The following is a 26,274-nucleotide window of genomic DNA, read 5'->3' on the forward strand; positions in this document are numbered from 1 at the left end:
CCTCTTCTCCCCCCTCCTCACTCACTCTCTGGAGGTTTCTCTTCCAGTCAAACTCACTTCACATTTACTTTTTACACCAACACATATTTTAAACATCCCAAATAGGGCTTCTCTGTATAACTTACATCTTGCTAAGCACCACCTACACATCATTTTCCTAGTGTTTTTCCACTAAAATTGCATTTATCACCATGTCATCCTCAGCATCAATAACTTTTTCACACATTTAAGCCCCCAAACAATATGATTATTATTCCAATCATGAGCAAGAGTCATGGCAAGCAGCTAACTGTCTCCAAAACCTGCCATTGAAGGCCAGCTGCATGGCCACCAGGGCTGCGATGTTAACTGTCAGTTAGTGAACATAAGAGGGCCTATTTCCTGTGGCGATGAACACGACAGCCCCCCTTTTTTGGCTGTCACTCTTCCCTCTCCTCCCCCTTTCCTCTCCTTCTCTTTTTTTCATTTTTTTTTACCCCACTCCTCCTTCCTCTCTTCTCCCCACCAACTCCTCCTCGTCCCTCCTTCTCTTGAGTCTCCCCTCCCTCCCCTGCCTCTCCACCAAAGATCTGTTTCTCATTATCCTCTGCAGTCTGCTCTCTGTCTGAGTCAGGAGACGAAAAACTTAAATAAACACACTCTCTCTCTCTGGCTCTCTCTCCGCCTCACTCCAGCTCTTTAGTCCTCCCTCCTCCTCCTCCCTTCCACTCTGTCCTCCTTCCTCGTCCTCTTCTGATTCTCACAATCATTATGTATGTAATACTGGCGTGTAACTGGGAGCTTGCTTCACTCTCCCTGTCATCCTCTTGGGGTTGTGTGGGCAGGCCTTGGATCTTGATCTCAAGCTGTTGCAGTCTCGTCGGGGAGAGGAAAAAGTTCTACCAGCAGGGACGACGCAAAACATTTTTGGGGCTCGAGGCAGAGTCTGATAACCCATACCTCTACGCAAAATTAAAGAGTTCCTTAACTGTATAAAGAAATGCACATATTCTCCAGGTGTGAAAAGTGAAGCTAATGCAGACATGTCTTAAACCTGATTTCTTTTGAATGGCCAGCAGGGGGAGACTCCACTGGCTGCAAGCAGACTGTAAGGGAAAAGAATGTAACCACCAAGAAGGCAAAAAACAGCCTCAAATACAACAATATCTGACTATGTAAGGGTGCTTTTTACAACTGAACAAGACATTTTCAAGCGATTTCATGAACTGAAAACACACTATGATAAGGTCAAAGTTCTAAGATTAAAACGCGCAGTGTGCCATAGTAGCAACTTGTAAATCATATTCTGTTTTATCCTTTGTTTTGCTCTAAATAGACCAATTATTTGTATGCAAACATTGACAAGTAAGAACAACTTGTCACTCAAGGATAGGCAAGTATAAAAAAATCTATATGTAAAAATGTGAAATAATATTGTAATATGTTTACAAATAAAGACTTTTAGTAGCTTTTCGGTTTTGGCAGCCCATTGCACGACATGATGAGTTCAAAATAGATTCCAACTCTTCCTGTGACTAAAGTTTTCTTGTGTATTTAAGCCTACTTCTGATTCCTTCTGCAACTGACATGCGTGCACATTAGTGTGGCGCTAGAGTGACGTGTTCTGATAAGAGATCTATAGGACCATTATTTTTCAAATTACATCATGTTGTGTTGAAGGAGACGTAGGCCATGACGCATTCACGAAGAGAAGTTTATTACAAGTGCACAGACTTTTAGCTTAAAACAGGACAGAAACAGCGCTCTCCTCGGTCAAAGTCCTGTGTTTGGATTTTAACAGTTTTTATATCTACAGTATTTCAGTGCCTTACTCCCACTGCTTCTATCACCTCCATCATAAATACTACAGCCACTATATATTGCCAAGTGACAACAAATAATTAGCTATCCAGCTCACAATTACGTGGTTATCTTTTTTATTACATTGCATTATTTTTCTTACCCCGAAGAGTGGATGAGAACAACCTGCATGCCGTATCCATGGAGCCAGGGGCAGTCAGGTTTCCAGTGTAGTTGAGCGTCCATAGTATCCTCTGGTTCTCAGTCAGATCCACCCTTTTGTCCAAATATGGTCATTTCTGGCTCCAAAAAACCAAGATGGCAAACTGGAAGCTTCAAAACTTCACTTCTTTTATACATTCTATGGTGAAAAAAAGGGGGATCAATTATTTATTTGCATCATCACTTTCTTTTGTGGCCCTGTGATGTCTGATATCTCCTAAAAACGTATTACTTCTGCTACAGCTTGTGAATAATTAGCTTAACAGTGTACAGCATGTCACCAAGCATATATAGCTGACTATGTAACACAGTATGGGGAATTATGTCCACAGTGTCCACTACAATATTTAAATCACGCCAGAGTTCAGACCACTGAGAAGATGAACTGCCATCCAGAAAGGCTTATACAGAATGTAATAATTATGAGAATATATATGCACTTTAACATATTCAATACTTAAGATACCATTTGTATCTCTGAAATGTTTTCTTTGATATTGCTTATTGTAATCATCACTGCAAATTAGCCTCTAGGCACATACTCTTGGGTATGCATTCACTTGAAAATATGAGAAAGTGAGAAATATATTTTTGAATCTTGAGACAGGATATTACCACTCTGATAAGTTATGGCAACAATGATTTATCCATCCAAACAATCACAAAGTAAACAGAACTACAGCTTACATTTAACAAAGTCATTTACCAGCAATACACGCTTGAATGTATTTAGTTGGCCAACCCAGCACTGTGCTGGATTACATCGCAATGTGTTGTGGCAGAAGTTGAGTGAGGTTCAAGGTTTTTTCCACTGGAGGGAAGTTGGTTTCTTAACTTTAACTGTTACACGGCCCTCAGTTGAGTCTTAGCAACCATACGTCATTGTTTTGGAAAAATTCTACGTTCCTCATCCACGCAAAATGCAATGGCTGTTTTCAGATTTGTAAACCGGGTTTTTGAAACATTTAGGGTGCTAACAATGGCAGTTAACTGTGGTCAAAATGATGAGAAAACAATGCATTTTAAGGTTAGCTTTAGTGTCATTATACAATATGCGCCAACCTCTATGAAAATGCATTAACTAATATTCAGTTATTTTAAATTGGAATAGAAAATAACAATAACATAACATCTGGAATTATTAACGAAAGTAAAAAGTAATTTGTTTATCTGCACTATGATTTGGATCTGTTCCAGTATTTCCTTGCCCCATGTTACACTCTTCCACCAACTTTCAGGAAAATCAAGCTAGTTCTTTTTTCCCCCGTAATCCTGCTGACAAACAAACAGACTGAACCAAAAACATAACCTCTTTTGTGGAGGTCATAAAAAATGGAAAATAAAACAAAACTATATTTACAAGGAAGATATACTGTACAGTTATCATCAGATTACATCAGATTACAATTTGTGCAATATCATTGAGTTTTACATGATATCTTCAGATTTAGCTCCCTTTGACTTTATATGTCTCCATTAACTAAACAATAGGCTTCACATAGTCATGCTGAATCACAGAAGGTTTGCCAAAGTCTTAAAAAGAACTGTTTTAGTTTTATGAGTTTTTATATGTGATCGAGTGGTGAGACTTCCAATGAATACCACAATAACTGGTTAATAAAGCCTGAAAAAACTTGCATTTTACATGCAGGTACTATATGCATGTAGTTAAGGCACAGAGCTTCTCTTGAAATGGAAAGTTTTGGGGGGTTGTGAAACTGTGGATTTGAATGGCTAATAAATTGTTTAAAGGAGTGCTGCAATGTGATGGATGAGTGCAACACACAGGAGGAACTGCTGAGTGTCAAGTTTATAGGAGGAGGAGGAGAAAACAGAAGAAGTGATTCCTGTGGCGGTGTTGCCATCATGTGGTGAAAGACAGAACAGATTTCCTGTAATTTTCCTCGACAGTCTACCTTCTGCTTTCACAGCCTGAGGACACAGATTATTGCTATCACTGACAATATTTTGCAAATTCAGCCCTGACACGCTGATGTTCTGAGTCAGATAGTGAGAGACTGAAATAATTTATTGACTTTAATTAACTAAGGTACATTTTGTCCTAATAAATATCACATTATCTACATATATTTTACAATACTGTACATTCTGACAAGCTAGTACTTGTTGTTTTCCTCTAATCAAAAAAAAAAAATCAACTACAACCAAAAATACAACCTGTTGCATTGATTGAAAAATAAAAATAATTAAAAAATGCTGATATGAAGATAAAAATATATACATTTTCCCTCTTGAATTGTACGCCAAACATGTTGATAACATGTTTGGAAAGATTCTAAAATATTGAATGAATTGATTCAAGTAATAGTAACAGTGCATAATATTATAATCGTATTAAAAAAAATAGTTGAACAAGAGAAGGCGGTCCATTTTAATAATAATAATAAAAAAAGTTGTTTATAAACACGTGTCATACTCTGAAAACCACGCCTACTGGAGGGGGAAACTTTCAGTGCCACAATATGCAACAATGGACTGAAACGCTAATAAAAATGCCCATTTCTAGCTAAAAACGTTGTTTATAGATGTTTACATTAGCACTCTATGGCTGCAAGAGAGGACAGGTTAGCCGTTAGCAAGCTAATGTTAGCTATGTGTTAGCAGGCTAAGACACTTAATACTGCATAGCTTTCTAAATTATCCACTATAAACACGAGTTACATAAATTCAAAATGCTTAACTCATAGAAATGTAGTTAACCTTCAACTGATATTGGATTTATGACAACATGTGCTGCACATGTAACGTTAGACATACGAGTGTCAATAGCCTATCTAGCGGATTGTCTGCGTATGAAAACTTAGTTTTATAGAAATGAGGGAAAGTTAAATAGAAAACATTTTTTTAGATTCTTCCAGATTCCTTAACTGCCGTAAAATTAGCTGGAAACAAGACAACAACTGTGAGATGGGACCTAAGGAAACAGGTTTGGATTGACCACTTCATATCAGGTGCAGAACACAATGCTTACTAACTGTTTATCATTAAGGTATTATTTCATGAATGAGGTGGTGCCTTTTGGAGTTATTCAGACAGTAATCATATCGATAACTATATATAACTGTTAGCTCAGGCTACATACAAGTAAGCATACAATTAGTTAACTAACATGCATTAACGTTACACTTTTAGTTGCTAATGATAACGTTCACCGAAGTTGCTCTTACCCTTCTAGTGAGGACAAGCAATTTCAGTTGGCAGACTCTAAAGCTGAATATAATTCACAAATCCAGATTTTCCAGCTTTTGTAGGTTTTCAGGGACTCTCCAGAGTAGAATGAGGGTAAGTTGTTAAATAATTGTACAAGCGTGTAGTGTTGTCCATTTCGGCTGTTAAGAGACTCCCTATGAGGTTCAGTAATGTTTCATCCAACATCCTAATAACTTATAGTGCCAGTGAACTCCGACTGCTTGACATTAACAAGGTTGCCTTTCATTTTACTTATACTTTGCCTGCCAAAATGGCAGCATAAACAAGGACTCTATATGTATCTCATTTTCTTTACTGTTAGGGCACTTGTGAAGTGAATGCAACACATACCTCAAGGTTTATAATAATAATAATAATACTAATAATAATAGGCTAATTTTGTAAGTTTCCAAACTAGATAACATACTGTTTATTCTACTGTTCTATATCCTGTTGGAGTCTGAGTCTCGATAAGTTCTTATCAGGGCAGTAAAATCAAAGGTAAAGCATCCTATGGAACCATAAAGACAAATGGGTGACAGCTGTCAAACATGGAGACATTTATTTACATTAAACATCATTAAGGTCAGGTGAAAACCTCAAATTGACTTTTTTCCCATACATTTAATGGATATTATTGACTCATTGGTTATTTATGGGTAATGACCTTCACTTTTGTACCACCAGAATTATTTCCAAGTTGTTTTAGCTCATCAATGTAAGTGAGAATTTCAAAGCGATTAAGTATTTGGTGTTAGTTCAGACCACTACAAACAGCCGTAAGAGCACTTAGCCGATTCTGGCTCCGGCTTCTCTGTTTCAGCTGCTCAGCGGAAAACTAAATTCGCCTGTTGGTCTGCAGTGTGTCAGTGTCAAACTCTAAGAAGCCATGATGTCACTGAACAAGGGCTCTGAGTTTTGTTCTTATTTCTCCACTTTTTCCTCAAGGGAAACCAGCATTCCTGTCAGTGTCAGAAACTTGTATGAACTAGTGTGTTAAAGTTTTTTTGTGGTCTGTGCATGTGCCATCTTCATGCATGTTTGCGCTTGTGTGCTCAGCACCTATGACACAAGGAGCTTGTGCAAGAATTTGAATCACCTACACTCCTCTGCTTCTTCAGATTATGCAACACTTGACTCACAGAGAGTGCAAAGTGCCTCAGGATACACAAATTAGATATGTGAAACTGTTACATGTTTTTTAGAAGAATGCATGCTTGTTTACTTAAAAGTGCCTGAATGCATACAATGTTATAGCACAGATACTTGAAATAAATTCCACAGGACTATATATATCATATATGGAGATGAATATAGGCCAGAGCAGTGAAGGTAGACGGAGGGAGAGTGAGAGTTTTAAGGAAGGACACACCTCTCCATTACAACAGCATGTTGCAGCGTGTGGGCCAGGATGTGGTTCAGTTTATTATAGACAGAGCTTACAGGGACCGTCACACAAGGGAAATACTGTCGGACAGAGCGGAGAGCAGCAACGGGAATTAATAATTATAATAATTTAATCTGACAATCATCACAGAGAGACATCAAGCCCTGGAAAGGTCAGTCCCTCATGAATGTTTGCGGGAAACCATGATTTGTTATTGACACTTTCTTTCATATTTTCCCAGCATCTGCCTCTTTTCCATTCTTTCTTCCATCTTAGAATAATAATTTACTTTTCTTGACTTGATTATTTACACTCTGCAGATTTATTACAAACCTATGACTCATTATTTTAAAACTTTGGATACCAAGATCGTTATTTCTTTATTGGCAAATACAGTTTCTGGAAGAAGCAAACCTTTTGCAATGTTGTGGTGATTTTCACATTCTCTTAAAGGTTCTCAGGTTTTGTTTTGTTGCTTTTGAACCAATATAATAGCTTGTATATAGCTTGTAGCTTGCCTCTTGTAATTTACCATTTGTCAGATTGTCTTTCTTTGAATCTTTTCTGTCCTTAGTTTTGAATTCAAATATATTTTTTTCTCATTCTTGCAGTTTGTACATTACAACAGCACATTTATGTCATATATCCAATGCAACTTAAGGCCATAATTGCAGGTTCTTGTGTTTTTACATGAAATGATAGTTTGGTCATATGTAGGTTGAAACACCTGTATGTCACTTGGTTTTGTAAAACACTTTGAAGAGTTTTCTTGTATAAAGGCTGGCTTTTCTGAGTAACGATGCTTTCCTGAGTATTGCTCAGACTTGACGTGCTGGTGGATTTTTCTACCAGTGATATAAGAATGGCTTTAGCTCACTTTGTTTACTTGGTCACTCTTATTTACAGCTATCAGGGGAAATAAACAGTTTGCTTTAGCAGCACCAGAGCAAAGACATTAGGACCTAATCAGGAAATAAGGGCTTGATGTCTTGTTCTCACAAAGGGAAATGGGGTTTTGTGGAGATCATATGATTATTTTTATATATTTAGCATGTTAGTCTATAATTATAGTCTGGGCTAAACCATCTTCAACTGTGTTTTTCCTTAAAGGTCAACATTGTGTGACCTCTGCAGTCAAAGGACAGTGAGAAAGAAAGAGACAAGACAAGAAAAAAAAATCAAAGTCAATAGAAGACTGTGTCGAAATACTGCTCTTCTTTGACGCATTAATGTTGGCGTGTTTTAGCATGCTGCCTCTGAGTCAAGCTACATTGTTGGCTACAGGGTCTGATGTGAATATTTTAGAGGCTCCGTCAGGGTGGCAGCCATCCTCCACCTCTGGAAACAGCTTTTACACCACTGGTGAACAATGTAGTGTTTATCTTCAGTAAATAATGCAACATTTTCTCCAGACCATCATTATCTTCGTCTCTGAAAATTAAAACGACAATCAAGCCCCCAGTTGGTCTCAAATCGGAATAAAGTGTAACATAAAAGAACCAAATTGCCATTATAGTGATTTCCTCTTGTAGCGCCTCTTATTTAATATTCAGAGTAAGTGACAACTTCTCTCTTTTTTTTTTACTACCTGTTCCTGTAAGTGGCAGTCAGTATTAAACAGATGTATCAGAGATATGTGAAGAGACATTTATCAAACTCATCATCAAAGATTTTCAGGAAGCTCTGAGATATTAGGTTCCAGTTTCAGAACTCATCTGAAGCACCAAAAACTCCTGCTGACAAAATGGTCAGTCTTTGCAGAAACATACTAATAAATAATCAAATAAACAGCCAAGTAAATAAAAACATTTAATTTTTTACTACACTTTTCATTACTAATTATATTCTCAATGTTTTGATAAAAGGGTTCGTTCATATATCAGTCATAGCCGGATCTGTGAAACATTTTACTGCTAAAAACTGGACGTAAAAACATTTCACCCTAATATCTTCATAAAATAAAACAAGAATTTTGAACCTGGGTCTAGCCAATGTTTTTGACCTGAAAAGATGTGCAAATTGGTGCTCATTTAATAAGATAATCCCTTATTTTTATAATCAATTCTGACATTTCAGAAAATGTCTAACAAAAATGACTTTTCTTAAAGTAAGTAATCTATTTGTTAAATATTTGATCCTATTCCTCAGTCGTGTCTCTAGATTATAACTTTGTTTCTCATCCTCAGGATGAAAACTTCTTCTAGCAAGCCCAACTTCACTGTTTCCTTCTTGACTTCTAATAATACTGGCGGAGAGGATCCAAGTGTTGTGAGCAATGACTTCTCCACGGCCTTGGGCGCCCTCATCCTCGGCTTGGTCTTCCTCCTGGGCGTCCCTGGCAACCTCTTCATCGTCTGGAGCATCCTGGCACGCATCAGACGACGTTCTGTCACCACCCTCCTCATCCTCAACCTGGCGTGTGCCGATGGCTTCCTCATGGCCCTCACCATCTTCTTCATCATCTACCTAGGCAAGCAGACGTGGGTTTTTGGTAATGTCATGTGTAAAGGCGTGTTCTACCTGTGCAACACCAACATGTACGCCTCCATCTTTCTGATCACGCTGATGAGCGTCCACCGGCTGGTGGCCGTGGTGCTTCCCAGGCGAATGTCCACTCTGGCCAGCAGGAAGATTGTGAGGAGGGTGATTGTAGGCATGTGGTTGCTGGTGATGGTCATGTCGATCCCCTCGATGGTGTTTCGAGAAGTGAGATTGGACGATGCTGAAGCAAATGCAACAAGACTGGTGTGTGCGCCCAATCACACACTGCCTACACATGTAAGTACACCAGGACTGAATTATTTTTATTATCTGTTATTAATCTGATTATTTTCTTGACCAATTGAATTATTGTTTGGAAAAAAGTCCATCAGTCATTTTATACACATGAGAAAGATTTATGTCACTCTCTTTTCTTTTTCTTTTTTTTTGCTCTGTCTTTGGTCTCCACCAACTCTTTTGCTGCTAAATGCTCCACTGTGGTCACAAGCTAGTTGCTAGCTTTATCCCGCCACCGTTTGCTTCTGAGCAGGATGTATACAGTGGGTTTTTAGAACTGAAATTGATTTAATAAAAATAAATACATACAAACATCTGAAATGTGGTACATTTAAGAACAATTTTCTTCATCTGTTGTTCATCTTTTTGCCCGGGCTCTATCACCGTCCCTTTTACTTTTTATGTATATACATATGGGCAGATTCAGAAAAATAATGTATTTTTTGAAACGCATCTTAACATGTTCTACACAAAAAAAAAACTGAAACTGAGAATAACTACATAGAGAAAGTCAATTTTCTCACTGATGGTATTGTTTGCTTACGTAATATAAAGGCTTCAGTAGGCCTATTCTCCTTGTCGCTTAAAAACCAACCCTGTGGCTACAAGGGATATTATGATCATAGAAAAACATATGACATATTTGTGTAAACTCTCTTCATTTTATGAGTGAGCAGAGTCTGGGTTTTTTTCTTGTTCTGACTCATTTTGACACATCCAGTCATGCCTACAGAATCACACGCAACCATTACAACTTGCACATCTGTTTTGTATCCTCCTGTGCGCAGGAGAGGTTTCAGTATGCCTTTGAGACGGTGGCCGGATTCATTCTTCCCTACGCAGTCATTATAACCTGCTACATCCTCATCCTGAGACGCCTGAGGCAGACCCAGTTCCGCAGAAAGGTCCGCAGTGAGAAACTCATCCTGGCTATTGTGGTGACGTTTGGCCTCTTCTGGCTGCCGTACCATGTTATCAACATGATGCAGGTGTGTGAGGGCTTGTCTACAGCTTCACTCATCTCATGAAATGCTTTACTGATTTGGGATTCTCTGATCTTTTAAGTTAAAACTGATGTTTTTGTCCATCCAAGGTGACAGCCCTGTGGTATTCTGAGAATTCACGCACAAGGAAAACGTGAGTGACAAAATATTTTCACCCACCTTCTCAAACATAATTACAACTTTAACTGAAATATATTGTACTTTTTTGCTTTACTAGAGTTGCACATAAGTAACAGCACTATAATGCAAAGCAATTGTTCATGCACCATTCTGAATTTCTACAATAAAGCCAAAGTACTGTACTAAGTGTTCATGTTCCATAAACAGCTACTCAGGGTTTTATCTGATGACACATTTGAGAAAAGCTGTTTGTCATCTGCTGAAATCAAAGATATATTTCTTATTTCCCTAGAATCTTACCAATAATAATGCAGTATAAAAAAAGAAAGAAAACAAAGGTGTTGTAAATGCAAGAAGTTTGCAAGAGTTTACAAAAAGCCAGTTCCACATTCAGGCAAAATGACATTGGACTGATATTGAATGTCTATATTTTTTTATTTTTTGTTGTCATTTTGTAGTAATTTTCGGTCTCTTTGTAGGGGTTTTGTGTTGTTTTACAACCCCTAATTGGACTGAATCTGTGTCATCTGTTCTGTAATCTATCCATTGATATGTTGAAGTTAGGCTTTTAAGGATGCTACGCCACTCTGATTTACTTTTCCTCAACCATTAAATTAGTTTTAGTTGCAGCTGTGGTCTTAAAGTGTTCTATTTATCTGCAGGTTGGATCACATCACTAAATCCAGTCGAGCGGTGACTTCTGCTTTGGCCTTCATCAGCAGCTGTGCCAACCCTGTCCTCTACACCTTCGCTGGGAAGTCTTACATCAGGCAGAACGGCTTCGCCTTCATGGCTCGGCTCTTTGAGGGCACGTCGACGGACCACACGGGAACCACAAAGAGTAAAGACGCCGTGGGACTCAATATGGAATCTACAAACGACTCAGGAACCCCTACTTTACGAAATGGGAAATGAACTTTGTGCATAAATGAGATCTCCTGAAAGTGAAAATCTGTATAACCAAAAAAAGCACAAGCTAAAAGCTGACTGCCAGCTATTTTATTTTGTAAATAGGTTGTGTTGAAATACGTTTGACTCAAAGTCAATGGTACAAGGCACAAGAAAGTGTAACTACCTGACCTGTGTATCAGAACTGTAAATACATATTTTTTTTAAATTACATTTTGTAGCAGTAACAGAACACCTAAAATAAAAAAGGCTAAAAAAATAAACATACAGTACTGTATCTACTTGGGGTGTGATGACATTTTGAGAACAAACTTCCATTTCTTAATGGTTGAAACTTTGCTTGAAGCTCCAGTTTAGCACTGAAATATACAAACTGATGCATACATAAATATATCTGTTTACAACTGTTTTATAGGGCAGGGATACATTTAGACACGGGCCACTATTGCGAAATGACAGGAAGCCAGGGACCAGTTAGAAACCAATATTAGATACTGTATGCATCAGTTGCAGTACATTGGGGCTTAGCCCAGATGTCTCAGGCAAGCTCCATTTTGCTGCTTTTTTTTGTACATTTCCCAGTGGATTCATTTTGCATTGTGAATTTAAATAGTCAGCACCATGTTATAGGCCTATTAATATTTATATACTGGAAATCTAAGTGTTGCTTGTTCATGTATTAGATCTCTACATTTCTTTAGAGCTTAACTCTGCATGTTCCAGGTTTGACCACTTTCAGGCCAAATAAGACCCAATTTATTTTATCATACCAAGATGCTGCATAATAAACACTGAACATACTGGTTCGTGACAGATCTCATTATGGAGAATGCAAAAAAAAAAAAAAACTCCCGCAATACTTATTGTGGAGCATGAATCACTTTCCTCTTTGACTTGTCTGAAGCTAAACTCCACATCCGGTTCATCCATCACAGTGACATGTTTTTTTAAACTTCATACACAAAGCGCATCCAGTTCTTTTAGACAAGGCACTGTAAACTCTGTAAACTGTACATACAAATCTTAGTGGACATTGGGTAAATAGGTCTATTTATGGCTACATGTCACTGCCTTGTCAGTTTTGATCTCACTTGTGTGATTAATGATACGAGGTACTCTCATTGAATTTGTTGGTGTTATGCACTGATTTACTGCTTTTAAGGCACTGTACCACAAATCATTGTTAAATAAAGAAACCTTGAAAGATTTAAGTCCTACACGTGTACAAGCTTTACCACCACTTTTATAATTATACCAGATAGCTTTAAGATCATTTAAATACAGAATGATATCTGCTTAAAGTCATGATAGTCTTTACATTGAAGTTATGTTACCAAGCAGCCATTTTAAAAACATTTAAGGTTTTAAAGTGCAATTTCTTAGCCTATTAGTTACTTACTGAGGAACTGCATGTATATAATGAATGCTATCATGAAAAATGAATGCAAAAATACAGTTTAATACATTCAGCTTTATTCAGTGGATTTTACAGTTCATACATTTAATGTCACAAGACCATTTGAAGTAAAGGTAAACATTTTTAGGCAGCAAATCATATTAATTGCTCTACAACATTAAAAAGGTACACAAACTTTTTTTCTCAAAATACCAAACCAAGGTGATGCAGCAGTGGACTGTCAGTGCAGTGTTCCCATTACCTGTATAGACAAATGAAACAGTTGTTGAAAACTGCAGCCCTGTTATATACATAAGGTAGACTACATCACTAAATTACACTCTAAATTTTTTAATCATCTTTATAGACTAAAATCCCTTAATCCCAAAAAGATAGGACAGAGTGCACACATGTATAAATTCACAAAAAACATGTTCCTCACTTTGTACATTAAATATGTTGTCTTTGCATTGTATTCAATTGAATATAGGCTGTGAAAGATTTGCAAATCACTGCATTCATTACATTTTTCTACAGCATCAAAACTTTCTTGGAATTAGGGAAGTGTCAGTGTAAAATCATGCAATAATATGCACATTCCATGTATCAACTTAAAATAAACGGATACTGACCTTATCAAGAAAAATCCAGGCCAGGCTTCCATATCCTAAATGCAAAAACACTAGAGGTTAGTCTCAACTTTGTAACACACTAAACGTCTTTACTAGCATCTATTTAGTCAAACCCATCAGTGCAGTAAAATAATAATCATGAGGTTCAGGTGAAACACGGACTGCAAATCATCATTAAGGTTTGACTCTAATGCAGAGCTGAAGCTTCAAGTGGATTTAGTATGAGCAGGCTTTCAGAGATGCAGATTTTTTTTTTAAGTGACAATTTTTTTTGCTGCAGCACGTGGAAATGATGCCTGACTATAAAACACAGAACTCCAAGTTTATTAGGTTCACAGAGCTTAAACTAATGCAGTTTGATGAAACACTGAAGCTTTTAGTTGAATCAGTTTCGGAAAGTTGTTTTTTCAACTTTTTCAATTTTAAGGGTGTAGTTTGAGGTGCCGTTGACTAAACTGCATTATATTGAGGTTTCCCTTATTTAGCCTACACTCATTGATATGAACAAGGTGGACAAAATAGAAATACCAATCGCATTTCAAGACATTTGTCCATTTTGTTGGTCTAAAATGCATCCAAATTTCCCATCCAATTCTAACAAACCTTACTGGTAGGTTATGTACTCTAATAAAACCGAGCTAAATCGACTATGGCTACTAGAATTTAACCAATTTCCAATTATAAAGATTAATTAAATTATTTTTTAAATAATATTTTTTGTATATTCAAATGCGTTTAATGCATTACAAATTACCATCCCTTTAAAATATACAACTTTAACTTGCTTAGTCACATACAAAGAGGATGATTGACAATATATAAAAATAAACTTTAGATTCATTTCTTTTAGGCAATTTCTGTTTTAATTGACCTAATGGTACTTTTTTGGGTCTAAACTTGACGGAAATTGTATATGCAGTTGAAATTCGTAAACCTGAAAGAAAATGACCTACTATAGCATTTAAAAATAGAGAATAAACCCTCTACATTCTATAAAAGGTGGAGATTATTGCGGGTTTGTTGAACAGACTGCATCCATTTGAGCCGTTGCACCAGATAAACATGCAGCTGAACGCAGGTGGATTATAATAAAACTTTCGTTAGGATTTATGCTTGCCAGCTGAGCTGATTCACTTAAAACTATATTGCCCAATACACGCCAAAATGCAACATAGCGTGCATTAAGTTACAATAAATTGAAGGCCACAACAACAGCAAACATTAAAAACATTGCAAAGAGTTAATTACGCTACCATTTAAGCAGTTTAATTGAAAGTCAGCATCAATTTTAACCCAAAACATGTCGAATAACGGCCTACTCGGCTCATTAGCAGAGACCATGCGGTCAGTTTGGCGCTACTGAAGCCACAATGCTAACAAAGACAATCTGTGCGGAAATAACCGCAACAAACAGCCACAAGCAGAGCCATAAACAAAACTACTAAGATATAAACAAACTAATATGATAAACAATGTGAATATATACCTTCTGTGGAGAGTGAAGCTTCATGGAAGTTGTCCCTCCACCACAACACGTCCGACCTCCATCACCGCAACAAGGAAGAGAGGCTGTTAATGAGCCTGAGGCTCAATTTATCTCTTTATCAAAACCACGTGTTTGCTTCTGTCGCGCTGCTTCCGGCTCTGGCGCAATAAAAGAGCCGACATTATAAAAACACGTGTTAACAGTAATTATAAACAGCATGTCTCTTTTCCAACTTACAAATAATAAATATGTGATATAATTCAATATAGACCCCGTTATTTAACTACAGTTATTTTATATAAAATAAAATAATAATTATAAGAAGGTTCAGGGAACTCATAGCAAATACATAGTAATATTATTACAAGCTAATTTATAGAGTTGTTTTGCCCTCCTCCCAATTTTAAATTGACCGTGTGTCTTATTTATAGTGTTTTATTTACTCTGTCATTGCCTTGGCAGCTCTTTTTTCTCTCTTTTTGTTTTTTTGCTTTCCTTGAAACTAATAAACAGATGGGGAAAAGGAATCTATCATTGTGTGCATGGAGATAACCCCTTAAAATCATTATATTTACACTAAAACATTAATTGTTACCCAAATTGTAGCCACAGCGTCTTTATCCCAAATTATAATAGCGTACAAAACGGTCTTAAACTTTTAATAAAGATTTATGCCATTTATTTTATCTCCCCCTATTTACCCATAAACCAAGATTATACATTTATTATTTTAGGGTTAGGGTTAGGGTGATTATACATTGCCTTGTTTTAATTTATAGTATTAGTTAAATTTAATAATTTCGCTTACTATTGGTATTATTCTTATTATTCTAAACATTTTTCAAACTGTGATTATATTCAATATCTCTTTCTTTCTTTTTAAATAAGTAAACATGAATTAACACATGTATAAATAAACCCTAGACTGTATAAAATAGAAATAAACCCGTGATTGAATTCCACCTGATTTAAACTACAAAATGACGTATCTTCCCGACTACGGAACTCCTATTGGTCCAAAAAGGTAAAGGAACCAAACTCACTGACAGCATTCTGAGTGGGACCGTGAGAAGAGAGCGGGGTATTTTGCTGCAACGTCCAGTAATTGAATTAAAGTTTGGACTTTAACTAAACGACCATGAGAGTTTTAATAGGTATGTACATTATTTACTAAAAATAAGCTTTTTAACAGTCGTTTCACTAAGGTCAATGTGACATAACGCCACCAGCTAGCTGTTAGCTAACGTTAGTATTGCAGGCATACATTGAGTTTATAAAGCAACTTAGGTGCATTTGCACTATAATCGTCCAAGAAATCAAAGTTGAAAAAGCGTGCCAGCTCTGTGATTACACCCAGACAATTCTCACTGTGTGTTTTTTAATTGTTATATAAAGCTAACTTTGTCAAAGTCCTGTTTTGTAAGCATGTATAATGCGCATGCGCACCGTTCCGACTCTTGTGCTTTCTGTGACAACAATTTGATTGAACATGTGAAAATACACCATTATACAGTGCAATCGTACAATTATATATTAATACAATTAGGGAAACTATAAACTGTCTTTTCTCTCACCCATACTTATTTTAACCGGTAAGTGATGGGTTATGTGTGCATTTGTTAATTATTTTTCTGTATGAACATTTCTCTATTTTTGTATAACTTTTAGGAGGGGGTTCTGGCTTTGTGGGCCGTGAGCTGACTCGCCTGCTCAGAGACAAAGGTCATGAGGTCACGTTGATATCTCGCCAGCCTGGCCCTGGGAAGATAACGTGGGTATGATGATTTCAGGTTAATTGAGAGTGGTAGTCAAGCCAAGTTCATTTTTCATCTTCAGAATCTGATTCTTCACTGCAATATCTCCTTTTTGCTGCATTGTAGATCACTCAATGTTAAATGTTTATCTCCTTTTTTGATCCTGCAGGGTGAGTTGGAGTCTCATGGCCTTCCACCATGTGAAGGCGCCGTCAACTTGGCTGGAGAGAATATAATGAACCCACTTCGATGGTGAGCAATAAATAAATATTTGCTGCACTTTAAATCACATACTAAAAGCATGCTGGTTTGCCTACTGCAGAATGCGATCCAAAGCAGTAAGCCATCCTGGTATGTTTTGCATACTCCATTTGACATACAGTATATTTGGACATACTAAATAAATATTTTTGTGACATAATAAATAGTATGTTAGTATGGGTACGAGAATGCACCCAGAGCCTGCAAGTCATAGTCGAAAAGTCAAAGGTTCGTCTTTGAACGTAATTTCCTGTTACAACATGACAAAGATCCATGCTCAATTATAATGTAATAAAATACATTATGAAAAAAAGTTTTCTCTATTTTGGTAATTTATCCTTTATTTCATAAGGAAAGGCACATTGAATAACTAGATGTCTTCTTCCAGGTCCTGGACAAGACGGCAGCTCAATCAGTTTCAATGTAAAATAGAATTTCACATTTTAGAACAATAAAATATAAGTTTGACCTTGACATGTGCTGTCCACATACTTTTGGCCACAAAAGGTATTTGTGCCCCTCAGTTGTAGCTTTTGACCCCAAGAATGAATATAATGGTACTTAATCATGTATTTTCTTTGCTTTGGGTCCTAGATCTCCACCTGATGTGTTTTTATTTGTGGTTTCAGGTGGAATGAAAGCTATAAAAAGGATTTGTTCTCCAGTCGTGTCGACACCACAAAAACTCTGGCTCAAGCCATTGCTGCCTCCCCCAGTCCTCCTCACTCCTGGGTCCTAGTATCCGGTGTAGGTAAGCCTCTGCCGAAAAATAAAACTTTATACTGTTGCTAGTGGCAAGTTAGACAAATCAAGGTAGAAAATAATGTAGTCAAGTAAATTTTATGTATTTTTTAAAAATGGAGACCTCAGAAGAACAGAGAAGGGATCCTTCTCCCTGGATGGACTGATATGTGATAGACGTTGTGTTTACAGAATAACCAGTAAAACAAAATTACAGCACAGACAATCTAAATAACATAGTATTCAGAAGTACAAATATATGAAGAAACTGATCAAGACATCAACGTCAATGTTTTAATATTTCTTCATTAACTTTTTTTTGACCCACAGCTTGTTACAAGCCCAGTATGACAGCTGAGTACACAGAAGACAGTGAATGGACACCCTTTGACCTCCTATCCAAACTTGTGAAAGAGTGGGAGGCCTCTGCACTTCTTCCTGAGAATGTGACAAAAACCACCAAGCAAGTCCTTGTCAGGCCTGGTAAGTAAAAAGTCCATATTTCACTTGAAGTTACAGTAGAAATAATCCTGGAAATGTAATGTCCAGCAACCATGTAGGCCTGTCACGATAACCATTTTTGTTAGACGATATTTTGCCCCAGAAATTATCATGATAAACGATACTATTGTAATTTTGAGAACAGATATAACTAATAATACGTTTATAATGCAAATACACCCTTTCAAAGAGCAATTACAGAATTGATATTCTCAATACCTGCTGTTTGTCAAACATCATGTTAGCTAAAGTGTTGGTGACATTAAGTAAACAAACTTGCATGTAAACAAAACGGACGATATCGTCATGTCCATTTATCATATGATAAGTCCATATTGTAATTATCGTGACAGACCTGTAACAATGTATTGCTGCATGTTTGTAACAAACAGAATGGCTTTAACATGTTTTGCAGAAAAGGACAATAACCATCAGAAATGTGGGCAATACGTTAATTTTTCTGTGGATCAAGCACGTTTGCTGCTGTTTTAGAACATTTTATGCTTGTTTTTTTAAATTTACGGTCTTGCTTCTTCTATGTTTTTCCAAAATCAGGAATTTATTTTAGTATGCTTGTACCTGCAGGGTTTTTTGGGTGGTTTGGGTTCAGATTTAGGTTGGCGAAAAGAGTTTAATTTGACATAAATCTTGCCTGGCTAAAACATCCCTTTCTCCCTATCCCACCAGGGGCAGTATTGGGCCGTGATGGTGGCGCCATGAAGCAAATGCTGTTACCCTTCTGGCTCGGCCTTGGAGGCACCCTGGGGTCAGGAAGACAGCCGTTCCCTTGGATCCACGTCTCAGACCTGGCAGGAATCATCGCCCACGCCCTGGAGCCCGCCGCGGACACTCCCTCACCTTCCCCACTAGTGTTCAACGGGGTGGCGCCGGCACTGAACAACAACCACGAGTTCACCAAAGAACTGGGGCGGCTCATGAAGAGGCCCACCATTTTTCCTGTGCCTGGCTTCGTCATGAACACTCTACTGGGCTCTGAGAGGGCTGTGATCCTCACACAGGGTCAGAAAGTCATACCAAAGAGGACTCAAGAGGCTGGATTTGAATACAAGTACCCAGACTTGACCTCTGCCCTGAAAGAGATTGTTGGGGGTTAACAGGTGTTGAAAGAATATACGCTGACGTAAGATTTTCTGTAACTGTGTGTTCGTATACAAGATTATAAACCAATATAAACTCAAATCAGATCAAGAACCCGGGATCACAAGTCTAACGATTGCTTGGAGAGGTTTTTTCATATCACATAAGACCAGTTTATGAATCCGGTTTTCTGAGAGTTTGATCAATCTAAGGATTAAATGCAAAGAATGGGATTTTGTGATTTTTGTCTCTCAATGAAAAAAATATTAAAAGACTGAGATTGGTGATATCATGATGTAGCGTTGGATCATGGGAGTTGTAATGGTGCTATGGACTTCTGGATTCCTTCAGTAAAGGGATGAAATGTATCCAGATTGAAACAATTTCAACTGAAACATGCAGAATGAAGTGTCTTATTCTTCACTTTGGGACTTTTTTAAATATCACATGACTGTTTAAATTGTAGCATGTTTGTTACAAGAAATGGACTATGACTTATTGAAGGTGGTGCACAATAAAGCTGGGTAAACAATCATTGACTTTTCATTGATTTAATCAGGTTGTCGAATGAGTCTGTCACAGTTCTGATAGAAAATACTGATGTTCTGTTCAACTTCAAGCTGGTGAGTCCTTGGACTGAAGTCTTATCTCAGTTTTGTTCCAAAAGTATAAAGAATGCGTCTCTTCCTCGCTGAATCATCATTCTGAATCACTCTCAAAGTCTTCCTCCATGCTCTGAATTATCGGCTGTTGATCTCCCCAGTCGCTGTTCCGGGCACAGCGGTACACATCTCTGATAGACGGAAATGAAACAGACGAGTCAAATTAAGCCAAAACCATAGTCTGGTACACATAAGACGACATAAGAATTAATGAGCTTAATTCAGCAGTGTGTAGGATTTAGTGGGATCACTTGTCAATAGTGGAAAACAATACTCATAATCAGTGGTGGAATGTAACGAAGTACATTTACTCAAGTACTGTAAATACGTATAATTTTGTGGAGTGTGTACTTGAGTAACTTTATACTTATACTTTAAACAAATTCTACTTTTTACTCCACTTCATTTAGCTGACAGCTTCAGTTACTTTTCAAGTCGAGATTTAATACAAAAACATGAGAAATTTAAATTGATTAGATTTTCATTTGTGTATGTGTATATGTGACTGTTTACATATACATAATATGTATAACAAAATAAGAAAATGATGATTGTATTCCTGTTATTGGACATTTCTTGTATTTTTCAATAAAAATATTTTGGAAAAAAAATTAGACTTTTTAAAATTAAGTTATTACGTTTTTAAATTAAACCTCATAAAGGTATATTAAGTAGTAAAAATGAGCAAAATCTTACTTAATTAAAACGTGGCCATTCTGCATAACGAGTCCTTTTACTTTTGAAACATTTAGTACATTTTGATGCTGATACTTTTGTACTTTTACTGAAGTATTTTTTGAATGCGGTACTTTTACTTGTAGTGGAGTAATTTCACAGTGTGTTTTTGGGATCTGATTAATTATTCCACCACTCCAGAACAGACAAGCCGGCTCTAAAGAGCGGCTTTTACATTTCTATGTTACCTGAAAGCCACTGCAGGTTCTCTATATGTTTGGAAAGGGATGGGTAATCAATTGATTGCAATCTGCAGCCTCACCATTAGATGCCATTAAATCCTACACACAGCTTATTTAAAACTTCTAAATACCAAAAACTGGCATTGAATCAATTAAACCCAAACTTTGACTCCCAATCAAAGATAGGTAAAATGAAGCTGATGCTTGATGTAAGTTTGACAGTGTGTGTGTGTGTGATGCAGGACCTTTACCTGTTGTGTTTTCGTGCCGTCACCACCAGATGTTGTAGTTGTCCATCCGGGCAGCACATTCGACAGTGGACGTGTCGTGTTCTGCGCTGCACCGGTGCAATCAACCGTGCCCAGTCCACACCTTCAGTTCCCGCCTCCGCTGGTCCCGACCGACTCAGAATCACGTAGCTGAACTTCTCCGTCTGCTGGCCATTGTGCTGCAAAAGCACATAAATAAATAAATAAATAAATAAGTGGAATGTGCCTATGTTTTACACCAGGAGTTTTCAAAGTCTGACAAACTGACTGGCTTGACCCAGAATATAATAATTTAAGCTCCACTCTGAGGGATATATTTTTTGCCAAATACAATTTTTTAAGGTCAATATTGACCGTTCATGCTGAGCTAATTGATGTTTGACTTTTAGGAATAATTCTGTACACAGACATGTAATCCACAGTTTAGTCTCACCCCGGGCAGAGGCAGAGGGTGGTACATCTGCTGGAAGTTACAAGGTGTGTTGCGCTCACTGGTCAGTTTAGGACACGTCAGATTGTGAGGACACTGGAGGGACAAAACAAAAGAGAGATGATGCAAGATGGCTGTGATACAGCTGGATGAAAGTACTGCAAGTTGTTTTCAAAGCAGCGGAGATTTAAACAAACCGGAGCGAACACTGACGCTGGTCTTGGGTCATGGACCGTCTTGTCTTGTTTCTGGAAATACAGAAGTGTAAGTCATCAGTTTGCTTCTGTGAACTGTGTCAAATAATGTACAGAAATCCACCAAACAAAATCCATCGTGGGGATTTTTTAAAGTGCCATCTTATCTTCTGTATTTCAGTACCTTTAATATAGTATCTCTGGCCTCCATCAGCATCTGATGGCCCTCTTTAGTTCCATTTTCTACAAGCACCTATACAAAAAAATGTAAAAACATATTTTAATGTTGTTACATAAGACAGGAATTAAATGTACAAGAATAGTTTTGAAAATATGCTGCCATTTTTGCAAAAAATGTCTAAAATCAAGAACTTATCTATCACTAAATGAAACAATAGTTTAAAAAAGTGCATCTACAGGTGAACTTTTGTTTTTATTTGAACCAACCAGGTACGAGCTTGTCTTTCTCCACAGAGTCAACACTGCATCCTCTCGCTCCTTCACACTGAGAAGCTCTGACAGGGTGAAAGCTGAAACCACCAAGTCGAACTGCACCTGGAAGGAGAAACGCAGGACTGTCAGGGCTCCTTCTGCTGCTCCATGAATCCAAAAATGTTCCACGCACAACACTAGGAGAGGAAATCCTAACTTCCTAACTGTGTCAGTGATAGTAATGGATTACTCTTTTGTATTTTTTTTTATTTTGTATGTCTCAGTTAAGTGTTGTTGTACAAACACTGCACATATACCTATCATACCTTTCTACCTTTAAGTAGTATAGTTGTGACATCCCAACCATATATATGATCGGACATGTTTCTGTATACAGGATGTGTAAGTTTCTCCGTAGATTAGATACATAGAGGTTTCTTGTATGATAATAACAGGTATAAAGCATCCAAAATCCTGCGTTATAATTTAAAAAATAGACATGGAAATCTCACTTTTTACAATATGTGACAGTGAAAAATGTCTAAGGAAGCATAAAAAACAAAATATGGGTGTGAGGGTTTTTTAAACAGATTTTTCTTAAGATATGACTTTTAAAATACAGTTTATTCGACACTCCAACTGCTATTATTGAATTTATTACTACAATGCATTTGGGCAAAAATTATTTAATCAAACTGTTACTGCATCACAATGTGATCACTGAGGAAAAAAAACAAATCCAACAAGCATCTGATTTTTCTGGAATTTAAAATTGAAGGCTCGAAAAGGTTTTCTTTGAAGAAAATGTCACAAAATGTGTTTTTATGATGCTGAAACAAAACCTGAGGGGGGTTTTACCTTAGGAGAGACAGGGAGGAACTGTCTGAAATAAACATGTTTGATGTGCGGTTCAACTCCTTCATCATCACCTGCTCAACAGACAAAACATATGCTTAGATTTTCTGATCAAGTCTTAGACGAAAACCCAAACGAAAAGGTTACAAATGGAACCTTATATAATACGAGTGTCTGTGTACACACCTTTGAGGAGTCGTTCTGCCAGATTGTTCATCGCCCCTGAGCTGTCCACACACACCATCTCCTTCAGAGTGTCGCCCCAGCACGAGTGTGACGCCCTGTGGGAGAAAGAGAGCCAGACTCACTCCTAGTCTTTCTATATGCATGTAAACTCTCTTTATGCAGCAGCAGCAGTGTTTGACACTAACCAGACAACTGTTCCCAGCCCTGATCCAAAATCCAGGAGAGAGTGAGGAGCAAACGAGGGGTCCCTCTTTTTTATCTGAAATGTAAAAACTGTAATTTAGGACAGGCAGGACAAAGGCAGAAGTCTGACCCCAAACACATCCAGGAGTCATAATGTTTTTAATGACATTTATATTCCATTCTTTACCACCAAAAGAAGAAAAAATGTTTTCTTTTTTGTTATCTGGATGGGCTGATTCTTTGAGTGCAGCTCTATTATCCCCCCACATTGTTCTTTACCTCATTCATAGCTCTCCTCACTGCTGCATAGCCCCCAGCCAGCCGAGCCACCATGTACACCACACTGACCTCCTCATCATATCTGAAACACAGAGAGTGAGAGAGCTGTATATACAAAGATCATCCACGACTCAAAGTCAAACAGGAGCAACCATCAGTTACAAGCTCCAAAATGGAACTGCAGAGAGGGCTCCCCCTCTGGATTTGTTCAGATGAAATTTTATGACGCTGAAGCCAAGTGTACAAACTCTATAACACTTAATATATTGGTCAGCATTGGCCAGGGCTGGGCAATTGATCAAATTTTATTTTCAATTACCATTTTTGATCATGAAAAGTTGGTTTTGACTTAAATGATTTAGTAATTTTCAGTAGGTTGTAGCAGATCACAACAATATTTGATCTTATTTATTTGTATATATTATTTTATATTATTTATTTAAATGCAGACATATGTATATATTATTTCTTGTATTTCATTTTTTTTTTCTTTTAAATATTTTTCAGTTGAATTATGCTAAAATTTCATGAAAATCCAAGTTTCAAGTTCAATTACTGTATGATGTATTGAGAATAAGTGAGTAATTGTGTTAAATAATCGTTACCTCAGTATTGCTCAACAATCTTATTTATGAATTTTTCTATCATGAAACCGTCCGAACATCACAAATCAGACTTCTTTTCTTACGTTGGGTAAAGAAAGCTCTTTCTTCATAAAAAGAAGCTCAATGAATGAAGCTCTAATCAAACTTATGATTAAAAAAAACAACTGGTATATATTATTTATTTCTATGAAAGAACTTTAAAAATAGCAGGCTTACTTCATGGCAGTCCAGCGATGCGTGGTTCTTTTGAGCTCTGAAAGAACTTTTCTCCTGATGCGGTCTTCCAGCAATTGTTCATCAATATCTGCAATATAAAGCTTATTTACTTTGCTCCAGTTGCTGCATTATATTATCTCTTTGCACGTTGTTAACAACCATTATTCTTTTCTTAAATTCATGTGTCACTCACCTCCTCTCTTCTCCATCGCCTTCTCCCAGAGTACTTTCTCAATGCTCACAGCTTTCTTCCTCAGAGTCGAATCATCGATTGATCGTTTTCTGCTCCACAGGAAGTTTGTGAGAGTATGAGCGCGTTCAGTCAGCTGAAACACCTGAGCTCCTAAAGGAGGAGACATCGAAGAGTTGCATAGTGCAGCTACAGAAACATAAAAGCACATATAAACTGAAAACCACATTCAAAACCTACTGTCAATAATGGACCGTGCAGCCGTCTGCAGCTGGTCAGGAAGGCGCAGAGTTTTCAGGTTGGTCACACCGGGGTGCTTCCTGTGTGATTCTCCTTTTAGGAAATCTACCTGGGGCTGTGGGTGTGCAGCTGCACTCACTCCCTGAGGAAGAAAAATAAAAGCAAATGTTTATTTACTGCCACTTTAAGCTCAAGTGAGTTAGGAGTAAACAAACATCTTCTGATTAAATATCATATGACACTTATAGAGGCAAGATTTTGGTGTTTGTTTTAAAATATTTTATACGTACAATTGTAATTAACATACACAGTATTGGGCTATTTTATCTTAACACTTCTCTAAAGTTGGGTTTACGAATACACAAACTCATAATGTATGAATAGCAAAGTGAAATAACCACAAATGCAAACATCAGAAAAAGTTTTAAGAAAATCTTATATCATAGTGATTCAGAACCTTGTTTTTTGTTTTGCTAGATATTTAATTTATAGTTTAATTGTAAAGTGACTGGAGGACTGTATTCAGGACACACATGAGTTGAGATATTTTATTTAGCAAATTAATTAATTGTGGCAGATTCAGAGATTTTATGCTGGGGTAAAGCTTTCAGCAGAAGACATACATACACAGAGTATTACAGTATAATATTGGTAAATAATATTTTAGGAAAACATTTATTTTTTAACAAATAATTTAGAAAATAAAAATACGAACATATTTCCTATTTAAAAAATAGTTGATAACAGTTACATGTATTATCTGTAGGTTTACGTTGGGTAGAAAAGGTGCACTTATTAAAATAATAGGAATTTGACCTATTCATATTTATGAATACTAAGATTATTCCACTTCAAACACAACACTGTGAACATCGCTAAACTACACTCCAATAATTGATTTATCTCAGTACTGTTATAACAGCTTATCTGTCTGACCTCCATGGTGAAGAAGATGCTGCGTTCAATGACACTCACCCTGCTCATGATCTTCACCATAACCGCCCTCTGACAGAGGACACAAGCGCTAAATTTCCGTAAAGCCATATTTTAAGGGCGTAAAGGATGAATTATAGTGTTTAAATCACTTTGTTTTTCATCTAGTCTTTGGTAAGCTTCATGGAGGCACGTTAGAATTTTTTCAGCAAGCCATCGACAAAATAATTCCGACTGCCGGATAAGGCGGAACCTTTATGTGCCGAAGTTCTGTTCCCACTAGTAGAGAAAGAGACAAGAGTGCTTACTCTGCCCTCGTTTGCGAGTACGGCAACATATGGCTTACTTCTTAAAAACTTTAATTTTAGGACAGGATGGACAAAATTAATCATTACCACGTAAATA

At 37.1% G+C, this 26,274-nt stretch overlaps 3 protein-coding genes and 1 long non-coding RNA gene across 5 annotated transcripts; 2 read left to right on the forward strand and 2 right to left on the reverse strand.

The window, feature by feature from the left end:
* Positions 1-4,499: 4,499 nt before the first annotated feature.
* Positions 4,500-12,616, forward strand: ltb4r2b (leukotriene B4 receptor 2b). The gene is made up of 5 exons (XM_059345430.1): positions 4,500-4,973; positions 8,785-9,376; positions 10,165-10,365; positions 10,470-10,513; positions 11,163-12,616. Exons 2-5 carry the CDS (start codon positions 8,786-8,788, stop codon positions 11,413-11,415), a joined length of 1,089 nt encoding a protein of 362 aa, XP_059201413.1. The 5' UTR covers positions 4,500-4,973; position 8,785; the 3' UTR covers positions 11,416-12,616.
* Positions 12,617-12,860: 244 nt separating this feature from the next.
* LOC131980392 (uncharacterized) lies at positions 12,861-15,009 on the reverse strand. Its single transcript, XR_009395223.1, has 3 exons — positions 14,924-15,009; positions 13,438-13,472; positions 12,861-13,067 (listed from the first exon to the last, which is right to left on the reverse strand). It is a non-coding gene; the product is annotated as an uncharacterized LOC131980392 (long non-coding RNA).
* An 879-nt stretch (positions 15,010-15,888) lies between these two features.
* On the forward strand, positions 15,889-19,810 carry sdr39u1 (short chain dehydrogenase/reductase family 39U, member 1). 2 transcript variants are annotated; one of them, XM_059344130.1, is made up of 6 exons: positions 15,889-16,077; positions 16,592-16,698; positions 16,847-16,929; positions 17,568-17,689; positions 18,010-18,162; positions 18,868-19,810. In XM_059344130.1, the coding sequence occupies exons 1-6, from the start codon at positions 16,062-16,064 to the stop codon at positions 19,293-19,295; spliced, it is 909 nt and encodes a 302-aa protein (XP_059200113.1). In that variant the 5' UTR covers positions 15,889-16,061; the 3' UTR covers positions 19,296-19,810. The 2 variants fall into 2 exon arrangements, with proteins under 2 accessions (XP_059200113.1, XP_059200114.1); XM_059344131.1 differs by lacking the exon at positions 15,889-16,077 and having other exon boundaries at positions 16,634-16,694.
* Positions 19,811-19,813: 3 nt separating this feature from the next.
* Positions 19,814-26,240, reverse strand: mettl17 (methyltransferase like 17). Its single transcript, XM_059344135.1, has 14 exons — positions 25,912-26,240; positions 24,937-25,078; positions 24,700-24,849; positions 24,507-24,594; positions 23,686-23,767; positions 23,409-23,482; positions 23,224-23,318; positions 23,041-23,111; positions 22,198-22,305; positions 21,935-22,003; positions 21,754-21,804; positions 21,560-21,652; positions 21,109-21,305; positions 19,814-20,071 (listed from the first exon to the last, which is right to left on the reverse strand). The coding sequence occupies exons 1-14, from the start codon at positions 25,978-25,980 to the stop codon at positions 19,978-19,980; spliced, it is 1,383 nt and encodes a 460-aa protein (XP_059200118.1). The 5' UTR covers positions 25,981-26,240; the 3' UTR covers positions 19,814-19,977.
* Positions 26,241-26,274: the final 34 nt, after the last annotated feature.

Source organism: Centropristis striata, chromosome 11, assembly GCF_030273125.1.
Source record: "Centropristis striata isolate RG_2023a ecotype Rhode Island chromosome 11, C.striata_1.0, whole genome shotgun sequence".
Lineage (NCBI taxonomy): Eukaryota > Metazoa > Chordata > Actinopteri > Perciformes > Serranidae > Centropristis > Centropristis striata.

Bases quoted from the DNA above. Each gene is read 5' to 3' on its own strand.
- ltb4r2b (XM_059345430.1), top strand. From the start codon at position 8,786: ATGAAAACTTCTTCTAGCAAGCCCAACTTCACTGTTTCCTTCTTGACT. The intron at 9,377-10,164 runs GTAAGTACACCA...TCCTGTGCGCAG, and splicing joins ATCACACACTGCCTACACAT to GAGAGGTTTCAGTATGCCTT. The intron at 10,514-11,162 runs GTGAGTGACAAA...ATTTATCTGCAG, and splicing joins AATTCACGCACAAGGAAAAC to GTTGGATCACATCACTAAAT.
- sdr39u1 (XM_059344130.1), top strand. The intron at 16,699-16,846 runs GTATGATGATTT...TTGATCCTGCAG, and splicing joins GCCCTGGGAAGATAACGTGG to GGTGAGTTGGAGTCTCATGG. The intron at 18,163-18,867 runs GTAAGTAAAAAG...CTATCCCACCAG, and splicing joins GCAAGTCCTTGTCAGGCCTG to GGGCAGTATTGGGCCGTGAT.
- mettl17 (XM_059344135.1), bottom strand. From the start codon at position 25,980: ATGGCTTTACGGAAATTTAGCGCTTGTGTCCTCTGTCAGAGGGCGGTT. The intron at 23,768-24,506 runs GTAAGCCTGCTA...TCTGTGTTTCAG, and splicing joins CATCGCTGGACTGCCATGAA to ATATGATGAGGAGGTCAGTG. The intron at 23,319-23,408 runs GTTAGTGTCAAA...TTTCTCCCACAG, and splicing joins GGGCTGGGAACAGTTGTCTG to GGCGTCACACTCGTGCTGGG.